This window comes from Macrotis lagotis, chromosome 1 (genome assembly GCF_037893015.1).
Source record: "Macrotis lagotis isolate mMagLag1 chromosome 1, bilby.v1.9.chrom.fasta, whole genome shotgun sequence".
In the NCBI taxonomy this organism is placed as follows: Eukaryota; Metazoa; Chordata; class Mammalia; order Peramelemorphia; family Peramelidae; genus Macrotis; species Macrotis lagotis.
In genome coordinates, this window is record NC_133658.1 from 863,144,498 (window position 1) to 863,164,469 (window position 19,972).

The 19,972-nt window shown below is 35.6% G+C and overlaps 1 protein-coding gene across 1 annotated transcript in view; it reads right to left on the reverse strand.

Annotated features, from left to right (window-relative positions):
• SMPDL3B (sphingomyelin phosphodiesterase acid like 3B) overlaps positions 1-18,604 on the reverse strand; it is a 31,485-nt gene extending 12,881 nt beyond the window's left edge. The window contains exons 1-2 of the mRNA XM_074217960.1: positions 18,331-18,604; positions 1,665-1,878 (exon numbers count right to left, since the gene is read on the reverse strand). Of these exons, the coding sequence (XP_074074061.1) occupies positions 1,665-1,878; positions 18,331-18,391 (275 nt within the window). The 5' untranslated portion in view covers positions 18,392-18,604. The remainder of the gene's footprint in view (positions 1-1,664; positions 1,879-18,330) is intronic.
• Positions 18,605-19,972: the final 1,368 nt, after the last annotated feature.

Here is a 19,972-nt window from a genome sequence, read left to right on the forward strand (position 1 = left end):
CCAAAGAATTATAGAATAAGACTTCTTAACCTTTTTAGGAAGGCAGAATTCTCTCTCAGTAATCTGGTAAAATTTATGGACCTCTTCTTAGAATAAGATTTTTAAGTGCATGAAATAATTATGAGAGTTTTAAATTTCTGTTTCTATGTGGCTCCAGCAAAACCCTTTTATTTGTATAGAAAATCATGTGATTTTCCTTATAGTATGGAATTTAGCTGAAACTTCCAATAATTAACTCAAGAGGATTTACTGATTAGGGATAAAAGAATCCTGGATCTATTTTAAGATAATAATTTGCTAGACTAACTCCTGTAACCACTTTATCAGATATAATTTTTCCCTTTCAGTTAACTTTGACATGCAAACCTCCTTCTTTATTAAACTATGTAACCATAAACTGTATAAGCCTTAAGAACAACTTTTGTCAGATATCAAAGGTCATTTAGAAACTCGGAACCTATGCTGAGCATGTATATATCTATATATCTTTATCTAGATCTATGTCTATCTATGTAGTATGTATGTATATAAACATATTCATATAATTTATGTGCGTTGATATTTAGATCTAGATCTAGCTATAAATAATAAAAACTGGTTCTTAAAATGTCTCCGAGTGTTACTAATTATTGTGCAACGGTGCCTATTAATGAATCCTTGGATTTTCCATAGCAAAAGAAAATAAATCAACTATTTTGAAATACGGTTGTCAAAATGTTTTTTTGAAAAGATCAAATACTCAAGTACCAGGTTAACAGCCTCTGGTTAAAGACAGGAACCCTAGATGTGTGGTCAAAAGACATGGGCTTAAATTCTGACTTGTCAAGTCCCTGTTCTGAATTCCCTTATCCTTTCCCTGGGCCAGCATTGGAGGAGCAGGAGACAAGGATTACAAAGGAAACAAGTTCTCCATCTAGATCTCCAAGTGCTCCTTTAAATGCTCCTTTCTCCTTTAAATCTCCAATGCTCCTTTAAATCTCCAATGCTCCTTTAAATCAAAACACCAGTGCTTAAATATCCTTCCCAGACTCTAGTCCACTCCCCTTCCCGTGGTACTTAGTAAGATAAGATTCTGGTGTTCAAGGACACCAGGTGAAGATAATTCACAATGGATACACAACAGTTCCCAACACTAACTCCATGTGATCCTGGGCAAATATTTTAATTGCTCTCAGTAACTTTCTTCCTCTGTGAAATAAAGGGGGTGGGGTTAACTGGGTGAACTCAAAAGTCTCTCCCTGCTTAAAATCCTATGATTTCTCAGAAGGAAATGATCATGATTCTACAAGAGACTCAAGGATTTTTTTCAGAAGGATCATACAACTCAGAAGAGTAGCCTAGTTGGTTAGGTAGGACTCATCAGGGTTACCATGGACAAGGTCTAATTGAGCATTAAAACTTTACCTTTTGATACCAGTAAAAGCCAACCCCCTCACCTGGTCCCTTAGTACAGAACCTGGAACATAGTAGGCACTTAATAAATGTCTCCTTATTGATTGGGAGGTACTTAGTGCTACATTGGATTGAAGCTGAGAAAGTCATTGAGATGGTTATACAAGTCAGCCACAAAAGGCTTCTCAGATGCTAACAAACTGTGGCTATGTTGCTAAAACTCTAAACTGAGATAGTAAGTTGAGTATTTAAGTTAAGGAAGAAGTTCTCACCCAGTCCAGAGAATGAAGTCCGGGTTGGGCAAGATTGCCTTCATAGCATAAATGGAAGAGTTGATGAGGATCCAGGGAGCATCACAAAGATAATTCCCCCATATACCTGCGTTGGACACTGGCTGGGAGCCTGCTGATGGACACACTTGGAATGGATCAAGGGAGGCATTATATTCTGGGTCAAGGTGCAGATCTGAGATGTGCCAGAATTGACCTGAGGAAGATAAAATCAATGTCTTATTGACAGTCCTCCTTCTTCCTCCATGTGTGAATTCATGAAAAATGAAAGCATATCAATGAGTCTCTGAACACACATGCATGCTGGGATTGATATTGCCCTCCCATACAGACAATACTCATGTGACATAAATTCACAGTATACAAATTCAACTTCATGTAAAGAATTCTATATTCCAAAAAACCACATATTAGAAAAATTCCCCGGCTTCCCACCCCTACCCCTGGGAATAAACAATTCACCCAAAAAAACCCTCTAAGTGAAAGCAAAAGAATGCTCCAGGAGGATGGGGACTTGGCTCAAGACCTCCCACTGACAGAGAAGACCTTTGCTTCTGCTCTATCCCTTCCCCAATCCCCATGGGTCTGTCCTTCAACCACCCTTGACTCCTAAATCTCCCTGACTCATGAATTAGCCCTCTACTTCCATGAGGGTGATCCTCTTCTTACCTCCTTCCCTCTCTCCCTCCCTCTCTTCTCTCTGTCTGAGAACAAATTCTAATTACATAAAAATCTCTTCACTAGAGATCTCCTAACTTGCCCATTATATAAAGTAAGAATTGTCTGTATTATTGGATAGCTTGCAAGTTGAATGCTCATTGTTAAATTTTCTTTTTTTAGTTTTTTTTGTAAGGTAAATGGGGTTAAGTGGCTTGCCCAAGGCCACACAGCTAGGTAATTATTAAGTGTCTGAGACCAGATTTGAACTCAGGTATACCTGACTCCAGGGCTGTATCCACTTTGCCACCTAGCCGCCCCTCTTTGTTAAATTTTCAGTGTGAGCAATTATACCTGGGAAATCAGCATCCATTCAAATCAGGCATTTATACATTGGGGTTTTTGTTTTATTTTGTTTTATTTTGCAAAGCAATGGGGCCCAAGGTCACACAGCTAGGTAATTATTATTAAGTATCTGAGGCCAGGTTTGCACTCAGGTCCTCCTGACTCCAGAGCTGGTATTTTATCTACTGTGCCACCTAGATGCCCCTATAAATTGTTTTGTTAGTTGTTTCAACATAAGAAAATAATGGAGAAAAATGTTAGTAATGCCAATTAAACTTAAAAGTCTGTGGTGTGCATTTTTGGGGAAGCTATTCATTATTATTATCCTCATTTTACACATGAGGAAATTGAGGCAGATAGAGGTTAGATTGCTTGCCCAGGGTCATAAACTCATAAGTGTCTGAGGATGAATTTGAACTCGGCCTTCCAGACTCCAGAATTGTCTCTATTGTGCCACCTCCCTGCCTCTAAAAAGTAAATAAACTCATGAGCTATGATTTTTGAGTGAAAATGGATCCATAAAGTATTTGGTATTGGCAATCTAGGACTCCCTATATATTGATGTGAAAGCTACGCCTCACACGCTACATAAACATTCTACCTATTTTTTACATAGTTCACATGATGCTTGAATGAATGAAAAATGTTTATTTACTTTGTGTCAGACACTGGGTTACAATGGTGATTCAAATACCAAAGAGAAATAGCCTTTGTTCTTAAGGGGTTTACGTGTTGTAATAGGAGACAACACATTTAGGTAACCAGAGATGGGTGGTGCGATCTGGAAGTCATAGGAATGAGAAGTGGAGTGCTAGGGCAGGTGGATTATTATGCTCTTTCCAGAAGAAACAATAATGTTGATTTTCTTACTATGATCAGAGTGAGACAGGCAAGGGGATTTGTATGCCTGCGACATGGCAGATGGCAAGGGTCAGGCAGAGCTGGTGATCTGGAGCCTCCAAGATAGAATAGGTTCAGTGAGCTACAACAATCACAACCAAGACTGTACTCAGAGCAGAACTTCCAAAGTTGAGTGGTTGAGATTTGATTTCTGGAGGTCCTGGCCAGGACATGAGGGTAAATGAGGGATTGATAGCTGAGGCAAATGCATGGGGAACATCAAATAGGCAAGTTTGGGAAGAATGCAAAACAGATAAGGAAGAATAATATGAAATCAGTCTATCAACTAATGTTTATTAAGCACTTAATTTGTGTAGTCAATATGCAAAATTGCCCCCCAAATTTGCTAAATCTGTATGTACAAGATAAATACAAAGTAATGGAATGCAGTCTTAGAAAAAGTCTATAAAGTTCTCATTAGTTTATTATCTGTAGTATCATGGCAAGAGAACTAAACTTTGAATCAGAGGATATGGGTTTGAATAATGTATCTGATATTTATTGCCCGGATCTTGGGCAACTCAATTAACCTCTCTGGGACTCAATCTCCTTATCTGTAATGTGAAATTAGAAGCAAGGGCTTAACTTTGGTTTTGTTTTTTTGTTTTTTGCAAGGCAATGGGGTTAGGTGACTTGCCCAAGATCACACAATTAGGTCATTATTAAGAGTCTTAGGTCCGATTTGATCTCAGGTCCTTCTGACTCCATGGATGGTGCTCTATCCACTGCACCACCTAGCTGCCCTGGATCCCACTTCTTCAAATGAATCTTTTATTTGGAAATTAAGTCTCTAGGATATTATCTCTGGTTTTGGGGATTCTCACAGATTGGTGAGAATTAACTGGTTTTTAGGCAGCTAGGTGGATGCTAAGGGCTTATTCCAAGATCTAAGTGTGGCATTTCTTTGGTGAAATGGCCTAATGGTTAGATTTCTGGCATTTTTACTTGATGAAGTGTAAGGATTTGTCTGACACCCCCATTGTCCTTGTGTTGTGAAGACTTCTCTAGTGTAAGAGCAATGTGAGTTTTCCTTAGAATTTGGGGGCCTCTCCTCTGAGATACTGTGACTTGGTTTATGTGTTTTGTAGTTAATTGTTTTAAATTGTATATTCTGTGCAGCACAGGCAGCATGATGCTCTTAGCTTTATCTGGTCAGGTTTGTGTCACGTCTGTGTTCTGATTGGCCAACTTTCCTCTTCAATATCCCTTTTCAAATTAGAACTTTTTCTTTCCCCAAAACTCATGTTGCACCATGTAATTTTCCTGAAAATTGTGTTTTTTTTTTGCAAGGCAATGGGGTTAAGTGACTTGTCCAAGGCTAAGCAGCTAGGTAATTATTAAATGTCTGAGGTCAAATTTGAACTCAGGTCCTCCTGACTCCAGGGCCAGTGCTCTTTCCACTGCCCACCTAGCTGCCCGCCCCCCCATGGGGCTTTTTTGAGAAGAAAAAGGTTCTATTGTTTTCTTCCTAATTTTCTTAAGTTTTGCTCTGACTGCCTGGCAGGATTTTCTCTTTATCTCTCTCTCCTCCCACTCTATCAAAAATCCATTGGTGAGCAGCAAGTGAAAGGTTGAAATCCCTTTCTCCTTTCTAACTGAGAGAAGTGAGTTTACTAGCTGAGTGATTGCTGTGTTTAAATTTGGTCAGTTAGATTAGAAAGGACAGTCTTATTCTTTCCTATATAAAACTGGCCCATCCAATCATAGTCTCTCCCTCTGAAGCTGTCCCTCTTATCTCTCTCCTTATTTTATTCACATTGGAGGTTTTTCCTCTCTAGTATCTTTCAATTCTGTCTCTATATCAAAAGAAAATTAGCACAGGATAGCTGCAATTCTGAACTGAAAGTTTGTTTTAAAAATTAGAAAAACATTTAGGTTTAATCTGGTATTTTAAAGGGTACAAATTATGTATTATATTGTGTAAAATGTGTTGATTTGAAAGACATATTGTGGACATTTAGAATTTGGATACAAATTACATGGAACAAATACATTTTTAAATCTGTGTTTTAAATTTTAAAATAAATGTCTTATTCCTCTCCATAAATTCAAGGAGCTTGAAAAATATTATGTTCTTGGATTGTGAGTAGTTTAAAGGGTTAAACAGGAAAAAATCTGAATTATAACAAAGACAAATTTAATGTGATTGACAATTTAAAATATTTAATAAGTAATTGGCTATTTAAATTTAAAAATTCATATGAGGTACCTAAAGAAATTAAAATTAGTCCTAAAATTATTTTCTGACCTGTCTTAAAGTGTTTTAAAATAATAATAATAATAATAATAATAATAATAATAATAATAATAATTAGAGATCTCTGTGTGTTGCTTCCCCTAGCAGCTCTTCTCTAATCTCCACTGGCTTGTAGAACTGAGAAGTTACTGGTTTTTGGGGGGGGGTTAGAGGGGGACTAGGCTAGAGCCCCTAAAATCTTGCAACACAGGATTGTTGTTTCTTTATAATTTATATATATATAATTTTTTTTAAGTAATGAAACTTTTCTGAAAGTGTGGAACCCAGATCTGAAATGATTTGAAATGAGATACTCATGTTTAAGTTAGAAAAAGTACTGGTTTGGTGAGTTCTCATGAAATAATCAAGAATTATGTTCAGAATAAAGAATGGAAGCTTAAAATCTTATTGATATTAACTATTTTTCAGTTCAGAAACTGCAGAAATTAAAGGATTTTTTCCCCTCTTTGTTTTGTTTCTTAGGGAAAAAAAATAGAGGAATATATGTATCAGAAGTTAAGGACCTAGAAGTTCAGATTTGGTTTGATTTAATCCAGAACTTAGTCCTGGAGGGAAAAATAACAAGACTTCATAAATTAAGAAATGTATTAAAGCTCTTTGATCACCTTTTCAATTAGATAACCATATATGGGCTTGATTTTCTGTGCATTACTAAATATATATATATATATATATATATATATATATATATATATGTATTATTAACTTGGAAAGTTTTTTAAGTTAAAAAAAGCATTGTTTGGATTGTGATATTGTGATGTTCATGAATGTTCTAATATTAAGAAATATTTGTCAATTATTGAGAGTTTTAAATTGTACTGTAAGTAAATAGAATGAATGAAGAAAAACTAAGCCTCTCATATATTACATTGCTTATTGTAACCAAAGATTTTTTTGGTTTCGGTTTTTTGTTTTTGGCTATGACTTATGAGTTTCATAAGATTGTTAAGTACAAAGAAAATCTTGTAATCATCTAAAAAGGATTTTTAGAAACTTCAGGTCATAAATCTTTATCAAGAATTTTCTGTAAGGAAGTATAGTGGGCATTTAACAATTTTAGCCATCTGATTTTGGTAATTTTAATTAATTGCTAATGAATGGGTTAATCATGTGATATCACTCTTTAAAGTCAATATTTGAAAGGAATTTGACTTAAGGTTGATTGTCTATATAAAAAAATTGTGAATTTGTTAATTTGAGTTATTGGAGAATATAGTAGAGGAAATTTGGACAGAAAAATGTCTTTAAATTGTTCCCTTCACACTGATCATGTAAGCTTACATTGCTAAAGGCAATATACACCCATTTCCCCCTCCCATCCCATTTCTTCAAGTTCTTGAAATAAGTTCAATCAACTATTAATTCCTTAATTACCTCATCTCTGAACTGAATTCTTGAGGATATCTAGAATGGGAATAGAATAGAAAGTCTAACCCTGTTGCAAGTGTGTCAGTTTTGTAAAATTCTGGCAAAATCCTTGCTCAGAATGTGGGGTAAGTGTGTAATTTAAATGCCAAGATCTAAGAATATACTTATATAAATTGAAGTAGAAGATAGAAAATTTGTCAGTGAAATTCAAATAAACCATCTATGTGGCTAAAGATTTTAATTTAATTTTAATTTAATAATGTTAAGGCCTTGGTAAATTTTGTCATTTATAAGAGGAGTAACTTAGGAGGTATAGCTCCCTGACTTAAAATGACAGCTTCTTCCTTTTGTAAATACCCTTGGTTCAAGGAAGTTGGTACTTAGAAGTTCTGTGATAACTGGGATTTACTGCATGTGAAATGCTTTGTGGAATTAATTTATGTCTTTTTGTTTATGTAAAGCAATGGGGTTAAGTGACTTGCCCAAGGTCTGGGATCAGATTTAAATTCAGGTGCTCCTGACTCCAAGGCTCGTGGTATGCTATCCACTGCACCACCTGATTGCTCCTAATTTATGCCTTAAAATAAATTTTATATCAATTTAGATTTGATAAATTCTAATTTTGAGATTTATTTTCCTTTACGATTGAATAAGAGAGATATCTATCACCATAAAAGTTCACAATTACTGTATTGTCCTTTTTAACATCTGAATTATTTATTGCTGTTTTAAAGAAAAAAAGAACTCAGAAAAGGGCTTTTTATAAAAGTTTTTTAATGTGATTTGTATAAGGTCTACTAAATTTTCAAATCTGTTAGTTATTTACTGCAATAATGTGATGATATTACTTATAGCTGTCATAGAAAAGTTTGTATTTTTTCCTCTTTTTCAAGGTTACTATTTGTGATGATAATCCTTAAAGCAATACTGAATCAATTAAATATAAAGTTACTGTAATAACTGCAAGTAGAAAGTAGTTTATTGTAGGATCCAAATTTTCTGTCATTTCATAACCTACATAAGAATTTCGTTAATGTTTTGAAATTATCATGTATAAGATTAAGTTCCTGAAAAATCTCATTTTTTTAAGATTGATATATATATACATATATACATACATATACATATACATATACATACATATATATATATATATATATATATACATATATATATAATGGAGATAAATGCTCCCTGGTCAAATGAGGAATATCTGAGAGAACTTCCTTTCATGCTCTCTGAAGAAATAGTTTAAAAGGTCACTGTTTTCTTTTTTTGGTCTGCAGGTGGCGTTATACACCCCTGACTCAAAATGGGGGACTGAAAAGATTTAGTATGATTCTTAGTATAATTTTGTAACAGTACTCTTGTATTTTAAAATATAGAGGCAATTCTGTAATAAACATCAGTAATGTTCTCAACTACATATACAAATACATACACACACACACACACATGTTGGGGTTACTAGATTTAAAGAAAATTTTTATAACTAATTTCTCTCTATTTTCTGCAATTACATCGTATGTGTTGTTACATCTTAAATTCAGAACATCTATAGAAATATATGCAAGTGTTTAAAAATCAGTTTTAAAAGGATTCCGAAAGCAATAGCATATTGATCGTGCTTATTTGAACATAGATAATAAGTGAGCATATTAAGAGAAAATGGTTTTTATAAAATATGTTTCTATATGATATATGTTCCAAATCTTTTGAAGTAAAGGAACCTATACAATATGGATAAAATAATTTGAGATTTTTCTATGATAATCTCTTGCTATTTCTGATGGGAGGTTATAATTGGTATTTAATCCTTGTGAATTGAACTCACTTGAATTTCTGATTATTTGAAGTTTTGCTGTTTACAATCATATGGGACTACCGAATTGGCATTATTCTGTGTCCAACACCAAGTATGATCAGCAAAGAAAATGCTGTTGCCAATGTTCTTTTGAAGCCAGAAAACTCAATGGGAGTGTGTGTGGGGGCGTCTGGTGGTGACTGGCACATTAGGATAAGAGTTGAAAGGACAGCTTTTCTTTCTTTTTTTTTAGGTTTTTTTTTTTTTTTTGCAAGGTAAATGGGGTTAAGTGGCTTGCTCAAGGCCACACAGATAGGTAATTATTAAGTGTCTGAGACCGGATTTGAACCCAGGTATTCCTGACTCCAGGGCCAGTGCTTTATCCACTATGCCAGCTTTTCAGTGTGGTCTGAGATTGGACTCTTTCTGACTCAGTTTCTCAAATGTGACATTTGGAAAATGTCTCACCTGGCAGATTTAAAATTTGGCTCAAGGCATTTGGCTACCCACAAGGCCTCTGCCTGGAAACTGACATTTAACTTTTTATACACACACACACACACACACACACACACACACTCACACACATATGAAGAAATTTTTCCTTTGATATCTCAGATCTTTATAGTAAACTGTCAGATGAACAATATTAAAATCAGGTATAGAAATTTTAGACCATTTGCTCTACAGTTGTCTGTATTCTGAAAGCCAGATATGCTAATGTTGTAAAGCCTTGTTATCTATTGTCAGTTATCTGCTCCTATAAATATTTCTTTTAATGCTAAGTAGACATGTAAGTAAAACAATAAGAAAATTTTAAACTGTTTTAAGGAAAGGAATTTAAGTCAACTGAGTATATCAGAAGAATAACCTATGATATATTTAGAGATATTTTGAGGAGAAAAATTCATTTTTTGTTAAAGATGTTTGAGTCATTGTTTTAATAATAGCAAAAGGTTAAAACTTTTATTTGTAAATCACTTACTGGACACTCTTTTTTCTGGAATAATTATCAAATGTTACAAGCCCAAGTTTTGAAATGGAGGGGGTGTGTTTTTTTTATGTTTTTGCAAGGCAATGGGGTTAAGTGGCTTGCCCAAGGCCACACAGCTAGGTAATTATTAAGTGTCTGAAGTTGGATTTGAACTCAGGTACTGACTCTAGGGCCAGTGCGCCACCTAGCTGCCCCAATATGGCAATTTTCAGTGAATTTACTTTTGTAGTGAAATATTTGTGGAAGTTTAATTTGTTAAGTGGAATAGTATCCTCCAAATAGGGGAATAATAAAAATAATAATAATAATAATGCCAATTAATCTCTATTTGTAACTGAATTTTATTGAATATTAATATGACAATGGGCAAATCAAAATATAAGTTAACATGATCTAAGAAGTTCCAGAATTTTATTTTCTAGTGATGAAAATATGAGTTTTGGGCTAATTAAAATATTGTATTAAGAAATCCTTGGAGTAGCTAGGTAGTATAGTGAATAGAGCACCAGCCCTGGGGTGTGGTGTGACCTTTGGCAAGTCACTTAACCCCATTGCCTTAAATAAATAAAATTTAAAAAAAAAATTCTTTTACCAGAAAAGAAGATCTCTACAAGTCACCTGAACTGGAGAAGACTTTTTGGAACAGACTCTGAAACTACAGAAAAACTATACAGATGACTCCAGAAGGAATGGACCTGAATTTCTCTCTTTGCTGTTTTCTGTTTATCTGTATGATCTATATAATCAAAAAAGGACTGTCCCCTTTGAATCTCTGTAATTATTTTTGACAATGTCTTTCCTAACTCCTAACAATTCAGTAATGTAACAGTACTTTTATGTACTGTTCTAGATCTTACTTTGCCCGCCCATATTTCTTGGAAAATCTAAATTCCAAAAACTATGTTATTTTCCTTCCAATATACCTACCATCTCCCTAAATATTTATTTGATTGAACTACAAATGACACTAAAGTCATTTAGATCAAAATGGGAGAATGTGTAAGTCTGATATTCTTTAATTCTATTTTTCTGATCACAAGTTGGTTTCTCAGTCTGCAACTAATAGTGATAAATCTGAATGTTGTCTTAGTGTGTAAAAATGTCAGTTTGCTATGTCAAGGCCTGTCTCCTGAATCTAAATGTTGACTTGACCTTGTCAATACTACCTGATCAGCTCTGTAATAGCACTTGTAAATTCCTTCATCTGAGTCAAACCACAAGATAAGAGACATCTTGGGTGAGGAGAGAGCAATCCTATGGTTATTTGTAAACATTCCCTCTCCAGACTAAGTGGGATTATCAGTGTTGAACTATGTCATCTACATGAAATCTCATTGGTTGCCTAATTCAGTTTTCTGATTCTTTGTCTTTTCTGTATAAAATTCCCTCAAACTTTCTGTAAAACCATTGATCTCTGTGATGAGATCATGCACCCATGGGTTCAGAAAGATCCTAGAGAATAAAGCTTTAATTATAAAGTTTGCATTATGGTTAACATTTCAAAGTCATACTGCTCTTTTAGATATTCTGAATATGAACTAAATCTGACCTCACACAGATATGTAGTTGGAGAAGGGAAAGGTATTTTAACATGCAAATAAAATCTTAGCAATATTTTGGGAGTAGTTTTGACCTCAGTGACCCCCTAAGGGACCTTAGAGATTTGCAGACAACATTCATAGAACTGCAACTGAAGAGGAAAAAGGGGAAAGAGAGAGAGACAATTTAAAAAAAATGTGTAGACATGTCTTTCCTAACTCCTAACAATTCAATGATGACCTAAACTGGAGAAACACCAGAAAGAAAAGATAAGGGTCCATGAACTGACCCAGAGCAGAAAAACAGAGCTATTTGACTGATCCAGGAAAATAGCATTTTCATGATCACCTGAAGAGGTCCTATGTAGGGAAGGATGCAGGATCCAGGCATAAAACAGCAAAAAAAGTTTAAATAGGCCAGAAATGGTTGGCCTGGAGCTAGACAGGGAAAATGCTATTAACACAGTTGGGAGATTCTAGCATTAACTAACTCCACCTGAGGTCCAACTACACAAGAGCTGGTCCCTGAAGAGGAGGTAACTAGAGCAGTCTGCTGGAGGAGAACCAAATAGTGGAGAACAGCACAGCAGAGTCATGGATAGTAACTTCTGTGAAAAGCACCACGATGCCAACAAGGGAAACAAGGGTAGCAATAGGGCAGTACCAATGAGAGTATGTAGTAGAAGAAAAATGAAGGCAACTGGTGGCACAATGGATAGAGTACTGGCCCTGAAATCAGGAGGACCTGAGTTGAAATCTTATTAATTGCCTAGCTGTGTGACCTTGGCAAGTCACTTAACCCTATTGCCTTAAATAAATAAATAAATATTAAAATAAAGAAAAATGAAGTGTTAGGGACTGTTGTGTCTGTAGGGTACTGTAATCCTTTATCACCTGGTGTCCTTGAGCACCAGAATGTTGTTTTACTAAGTGCCATGGGAGAGGGAGAGGGAGAGGGAGTAGATCAGGCACTGGGGAGGATATTTAAGCACTTGTATTCTGGTAAATAAAGGGAGATCTTGGAGAACTAGGAGAACTTTAAGGAGAACTTGCTATCCTTGTCTTCCTTGTCTTCCACGCTTCAACATTCACCTGGGTAAGGATAGGCTAGCCAGCAGGAACCTGACACATTTGAGCAACTAGTCTAACAGGAACTTAAAAGTGAAGGTCATTGCTCTTCATCTTTGTTGACATCCCACCTAGAGTAGTTACAGTAACTAATGTTTCCTAGGGGTTAGAGAAGACCCCCTCCTCCCTCAAGAGGGCAAAGTGGCACAACTATTTATGGACTCAGACATAAATGCATTTTGAATCTCAATTTATACCAAACTGCTGTTTTGAAGGCTTGTAGGTCTAAGTTCTAAGGGGAGCTGTCTGACTGAATGGTCTTCAAACAGTTCACTTTACAATTTTTTTAGAACCTGCTAGGAGGTATGAATCAACACAATTATTTGGAAAGCTTTGGATTATTCAAATAAAGTGATTAAAATCTCCATGTTCTTTGATCCAGAGAATTCACTGCTAAGTTCATATTCCAAGGAGGCTGTTGAAAAGAAAGCTGTTATCTGCAGGAAAATATTACTAGCAACACTTTTTATTGATAGCAAAGATTTGGAAGCAAATAAACGCCCATCAAATGGGGAATAAGCTAAACAAACTATAGTAAATGAATATAATATAATATTATTTTGCCATAAGAAACGATTATTATAATAAATACAGAGAAGTATGGAAAAATCTATATGAATCTATGTAGAGTGAATTAAACAGAGCCAAAAAACCCCCAATATACGAAGTGGCTACAATAATGTAAATGGAAAGAACAACTATACACTCATAAATCAAAAGTGAATTTGGAAAATTACAAAGAATGAGCAAGGTTAAAAAGAAGATCTATGAGAAATCACTCCCACCCACTCCTTTGCAGACACAAGAGGTTAACTAGGAAAATTAAACACTGATGGAGAGTCATGAATTGTTTTTTGGGTACCTTAAAAATGAGTTGGGTTTTTTTTTTTGAGTAACCACATGAATTTGTACCTTCTTCAAAATTATACCTCAAGGGACCATGTATAGCCGTTTTTTTTTCTTTCTTTTTCTTTTTTTGCAAGGCAATGGTGTTAAGTGGCTTGCCCAAGACCACACAGCTAGGTAATTATTATGTGTCTGAGGCTGGATTTGAACTCAGGTCCTCCTGACTCCAGGACCGGTGCTCTGTCCACTGAGCCACTTAGCTGGCCCATGTATATCCTTCTAACCCCACTGAAGGGAGGTGTTCCAGGAGAGGAGCTAACTGGGCTCCCCAGTAGAAAAAACTTTGAGATATGACACTTGAATGCTCTAACATTAACTATGGTAACTTTGGGTAACCAGGATAACTTTGGATAAATCAAGTCCCTCCTCTAGTTAGTCAACAAACATTTACTAAGTGCTTACTAGGTGTCAGGTACCATATAAAGTAAGAACTAGGGCCATAAAATAGGGCAAAAACCACCTTCAAGGAGTTCATATTCTAAAGGGGGAGAAAAATGCAAATAGCTATGTAATAAAATATATATATATATATGTATGTATGTATGCACATGTAAATGTATGTGTATATCTATATAATACAAAAATCTCTACAGATATATATTTACATATATTATAAATATATATACAATCTTCCATCGATATATAAAACCCTGAGGGGCTATATCTCTAGATCTATCTGTCCACAGCATCTAGGTGGCACAGTGAATAATCAGAAAGATTCATCTTCCTGGGTTAAATCTAACTTCAGATACTTACTAGCTAGTGACCCAAGGAAAATCACTTAACTTTATTTGCCTCAGTTTCCTCATCTGTTAAATGGCAAATCACTCCAGTATCTTTGCCAAGAGAACCCCAAAAATGGGGTCATAGAGAGCTGGATCTGACTGAAAACAACTGAACAACAACACTATCATAGCTGACATTTATACAGTGCTTACAGCAATAACATTGACTATGTTTATATAGTTCTAGCTCTCTATTGAGAGTCAATGGAAGAGCAGGCAGCTAGGTGCACTGGATAGAGCACCGGCCTGGAGTCAGGAGTACCTGGGTTCAAATCCGGTCTCAGACACTTAATAATTACCTAGCTGTGTGGCCTTGGGAAAGTCACTTAACCCCATTGCCTTGCAAAAAAAAAACCTAAAAAAAAGGAAAAAAAGAGAATCAATGGAAGGATGGAAGGTAATCTCCAAGGAAGTCAAAAGCAGGAGGAGGAAGGTCTAGGTAGGGCCTTCTCCTTGGTGTGGGACATGACCTGAATCTTGACTAGAAAGTGGAGTGGAGGAGGGAAAGCATTCCAAACACAAGACAGCCAGGGAGTATTATGTGCAGGGACCAGCAAGAATGTCAATATAGTTGGAACCTAGAATATATGGAGAGAAGTAAAGTGTAAGGAGCCAGGAAAGATTTCAATCTGCTGTTATCTTGTTCACGTCTCACACATACTGCAAAGGTGCTCAAAAAAACACAAGGGGGCAGGATAACTCTAAGGAAAATAAGGATTTGGAGAGGAATCTGAACAGGAGTACACATTTTCTTAAGCGACTGACTTTAGTGATGTGTAGGAATTGAAAGAATGAGGAGGCAGCAAAGATCTAGTGTTGCCTTCTATAGCTTCACCAGCTAGGTGCATATAATACAGGACCCTGGAGATGGAGATTTGAATTCAAATCCTGCCTTACTAGCTGGGTGACCCTGGGCTTGTCACTTCAGTACAGTTTGATTCAGTTTCCTCTTTTATAAAGTGAGCTGGAGAATGAAATGACAAACCACTCAAGTATCTCTGCCAAAAACATGCCTGATAGGGTCACAAGAGTCAGACACAACTGAAAATAACTGAACAACAGCAAAGGGATTGAGATGAGAGCAATGATCCAATTGTTCCTTTGGTGGTTTTAATTTACTGAGTCTGGGAAGGCACCAATCATAGTAGAAGACTTTCTGCTCTCATCATTCTCTCTCTCTCTGTTTTTTTTAAGGTTTTTGCAAGGCAAATGGGGTTCAGTGGCTTGCCCAAGACCACACAGCTAGGTAATTATTAAGTCTCTGAGACCGGATTTGAACCCAGGTACTCCTGACTTCCAGGGCCGGTGCTTTATCCACTGTGTCACCTAGCGGCCCCTCTCATTCTCTTTTCTGATCATCTTCTTACTCCTTATACCCACTGAAGACGATGAATGGAAACCACACTTGAGGGCAAAGATGGTTCACTAGTAGCTGCAAAACCTTTCAGATTCCTTTTTTCACACCCAAGTTCTGTCTTTAAGCAAATTAATTCATAGTCATATGAGGAGATGGTTAAGTGACTGTCCCTCCTCCAGTTTTGGTCGCAAGCCATAAGGGAAATTTCATTATTTTTAGTTTTTGAAAAGACTTCTGCCATCATCTGGAGAAAAACAGGTGACCCAATGGATAGTAGGCTAGGTTTAAAGTCAAGAAGACCTGAGTTATAATTTGGGCTTTGATACTTACTAGCTGTGTTACCCTGAGCAAGTCACAACCTGTGTTTGACTTAATCCACTGGAGAAGGAAATAGAAAACCACTTCACTATGTTTGTCAAGAAAACTCCATGGACAGCACTGGTATGCTATTTGGGGGGATCTTAAAGAATATACACCACCACACATGGGGATAACAATAGCAGCTACTTCCCAGGGTTGTTGCCAGGATCAAATAAAATAATATTTGTAAAGTACTTTGAAAATTTTATAGTACCCTATAAAGCACAGGACAATTTATTCAGAATAAATGCTAGTAGCCCTTATTGTAATATCAGATTTGTTTAATGTATTGGTTAGTTTACCTGTACTATTTTTCCTTCTTGATTTTATTTTTTGTTATATGGTTCCTTGGAAATGAAAGCTGTATACTGGAAAATGTGGGAGATATAAAAACAAAAGACATCAAAGAAAAATAAAATAACATAAAAGGATTAGATTAAATTCAGGGTTCTTAATCTGGTATCTTTGAATTTGTTGGTTTAAATATATATTCACATGTATATTTTGATAACTACATTTTGATGAAATTAATTTGCTTTGAAATTCTAGGTATTTTATTTTATGTATTAAAATAAATGATTCTGGGGTGGCTAGGTGGCGTAGTGGATAAAGCACCTGCCTTGGAGTCAGGAGTACCTGGGTTCAAATCCGGTCTCAGACACTTAATAATTACCTAGCTGTGTGGCCCTGGGCAAGCCACTTAACCCCGTTTGCCTTGCAAAAACCTCAAAACAAAACAAAACATAAAATAAATGATTCTGAGAAGGGATCCAGAGGCTTCAGACTGTCACCAAAGGAATCCATGACACAAAACAGGTTAAGAACCCCTGGACTAGATGGTTTCTAAGATCATTTCTAGTTCTAGCACTCTATTAAAAAACTAAGCAATATTTAGTTTTTAAGTCTCAGAATCTGAGACTATACATTATGAAAATTTATTAAGTACCCCAAAGGGCTTTAGTTGTCATGGATTAAATCCAATGAAATTTATTAGAAATTTAAATGGATACATTTTAATGTTTATTATTTCATTTAAAAATAAAAACAAACCCATTATGTGTTAATATAAAGAACATACCTTAACATAAAATAACTATATTTTCTGAAAAAAAATTTAGTGAGAGTAACATTGTTTTACATATTTTTGCACATCTCATTAACAGCTGGCTTAATGGAAGACAGCTGTGTTCTATTTGTTTCTGTATTCAATCTGTTGTAATATGTTTTGGTTGAAGCATATGAATATCCCGCCTCATATAAATATGTGGTTGGAAAAGGAGAAGTATTTTAAAAGACAAACAACATCTTAAAGTTATTTTGAAAATAGTTTTAAGCTTGCAGGCCTCCTGAAAGTATCTCAAGGACCCCCAGGCTGGTTGGGTGAATCTGTGATCCTACTCTGAGAACTGTTGGTCCATGAATTAACCTTTGAATCAGGTTCAAAGTCATAAAACTCCATAGACAACCTTTCCTATTGCCCTCTGCATCTGCAACATGTTTTCTGTTTACATCCTGGCTCTTTCAGTCTGGAGGCATCTTAACTCAAAATCTTCAACCCTTCCTTTCTGTTCTCCATATCAAAGAACTGGGATGTGCTCATAGCTTCTAACTCACCCAGCTAGCAGACTCCTAACTCACCAGTCTCCAGATCAACAGACACTACCACCAATCAACCTTCCTTTTCTTTTCAGGCTTAGTGACCCATCAATTCTAGATACTTGCCCAGTTCTTCAAAAGATCCATAATTTCTTTGGCATAAACCATAATCCCTCCTTACCCCATCATATGGTTTCCTGAATTGATGTGATCAAAAACCTTCAAACATTCATTCCCTGTTGGCCAGGTAATGACTTCTCTGAAGTAGGCCCAACTGATTTTTAGACAACTAGAAGCTTTTCCAGTTTGAATAGACTAGCTGGGGCTTGTCTTTCACTGCAACAGCCTGCAAAACCCCAGATCATCTTCATGCCAAAGTAAGGCAGAAGAGAAGGATTTTTGAGGTACAATTTCAAAATAAATATTCTTCCTTCCAGCTTTTCCATTTGGAAATTCTGTTTCTAAATTTAACATTAGCTCCAGTATCCTTAGGTACTCCTTTTTTGGGAAACAGCCTAAAAAGGCAGATCCCCAGAGAGAGAGAGAGAGAATGATAGAAAGGAGAGAGAGAGAGAGAGAGAGAGAGAGAGAGAATGAATTATACAAATGAAAGCTTGTCATTCCGTCTATCACCATTCTTTCTACTGTATTACCTGAAACAGCCCCTGTGACTTTCCAATGTATCAGGAAAAGTAGAATCTTCAGCCATCTCATACTTTTCAGTCCTCCCCTGAAAGTCTCAATTTTCTAGAATCTTGTCAGGACTTAGGATCTTAGTTAGTTCTGAAGGTATTGAAACTAGTCAGTTGGGCCTAGATAGTTGTTGGAGAAGCACAACTTGCTGTACAGACACTGGTACTCTAAATAATCAAATTACTAATTGGTGAACTCTTCCAGCTTTAGGGTGTGTCCTGGGTGGGACCAAATGGGCAAGAAGGGAAACTGAAAGTCAAATGGAAAGGTACTTTGTACCTTGTACTACCGGAGTGCTAGGTTCTTCTAGGTATTCCAGAGGTACTTGCTAAAGGCAATAATGAAACATGCACAAATCAAGTACATCCCAGTTAAAATCCCTCTCAGAAATTTATTAGTTAAGTGACTTATAATGAAGACCTTCAATCTCATTTATAAGTACGGGTGATAATAAATAATAATACCCAACTCTTAGAGTTGTTGGGACAATAACATGAATACAAACTACTTAGCATAGTGAGTGCTACATAAATGTTGACTATTGTTACTGGATTCTAGATTGCATAAAATATCAAAGGCCAAGACTGTCTTTTCTAAGAAAGACAATAGTTTTCAAATGCATTACTGTAATTTGATTTCAGATAAAAACCCATTACATTGTTTACCCTTCTGATTTTTGTTATATTATGAAATTTTGGAGAACATTATATGGGATAAATAATTATAGAAGTGAATTCTCTTTTAATCTTAAACTTTATAATACATGTCATGTGAAATTTTTCTAAAATATTGTGAAATGCTAAGTCACTTCTCTATTGAGTTATTAAAATAAATGTGGTAACAATCTTTGAAAAATTGTAATAATGAAGTCTTTAGGTCTTAAAATGTAAAACTTATGATTTAATTACCACCTCCAAACAGAGCTGTGATCTAAATTTGTAACTGTGCTTGGGTAAAATTATAATATCTTATCAACTGTGTGGAAGAATTTATGTTTTAAAAGCCTAAAACAATGAATGATTACTTTGAAATCTATCACAATGATGTCATTCAGCTAAAATTTATGAATTGATCTGTTAAAAGATAGCAAAATTGCTTAAAAATATTACAATTTCAATGGGTTATTTAAACTCACCTTTTTTTTAATTAAAGATTTTATTTATTTTGAGTTTTACAATTCCCCCCCCAATCTTACTTCCCTCCCCTCACAGAAAGCAATTTGTCAGTCTTTACATTGTTTCCATGTTGTACATTGATCCAAATTGAGTGTGATGAGAGAGAAATCATATCCTTAAGGAAGAAACATGAAGTATAAGAGATAAAAAGATCAGACAATAAGATATCAGTTTTTTTTTCCTAAATTAAAGGGAATAGTCCTTGGACTTTGTTCAAACTCCACAGTTCTTTTTCTGGATACAGAGGGCATTCTCCATTGCAGACAGTCCTAAACTGTTCCTGATTGTTGCACTGATGGAATGAGTGAGTCCATCAAGGTTGATCATTGCCCCCATGTTGCTGTTAGGGTGTACAGTGTTTTTCTGATTCTGCTCATCTCACTCAGCATCAGTTTATGCAAATTCCTCCAGGCTTCCCTGAATTCCA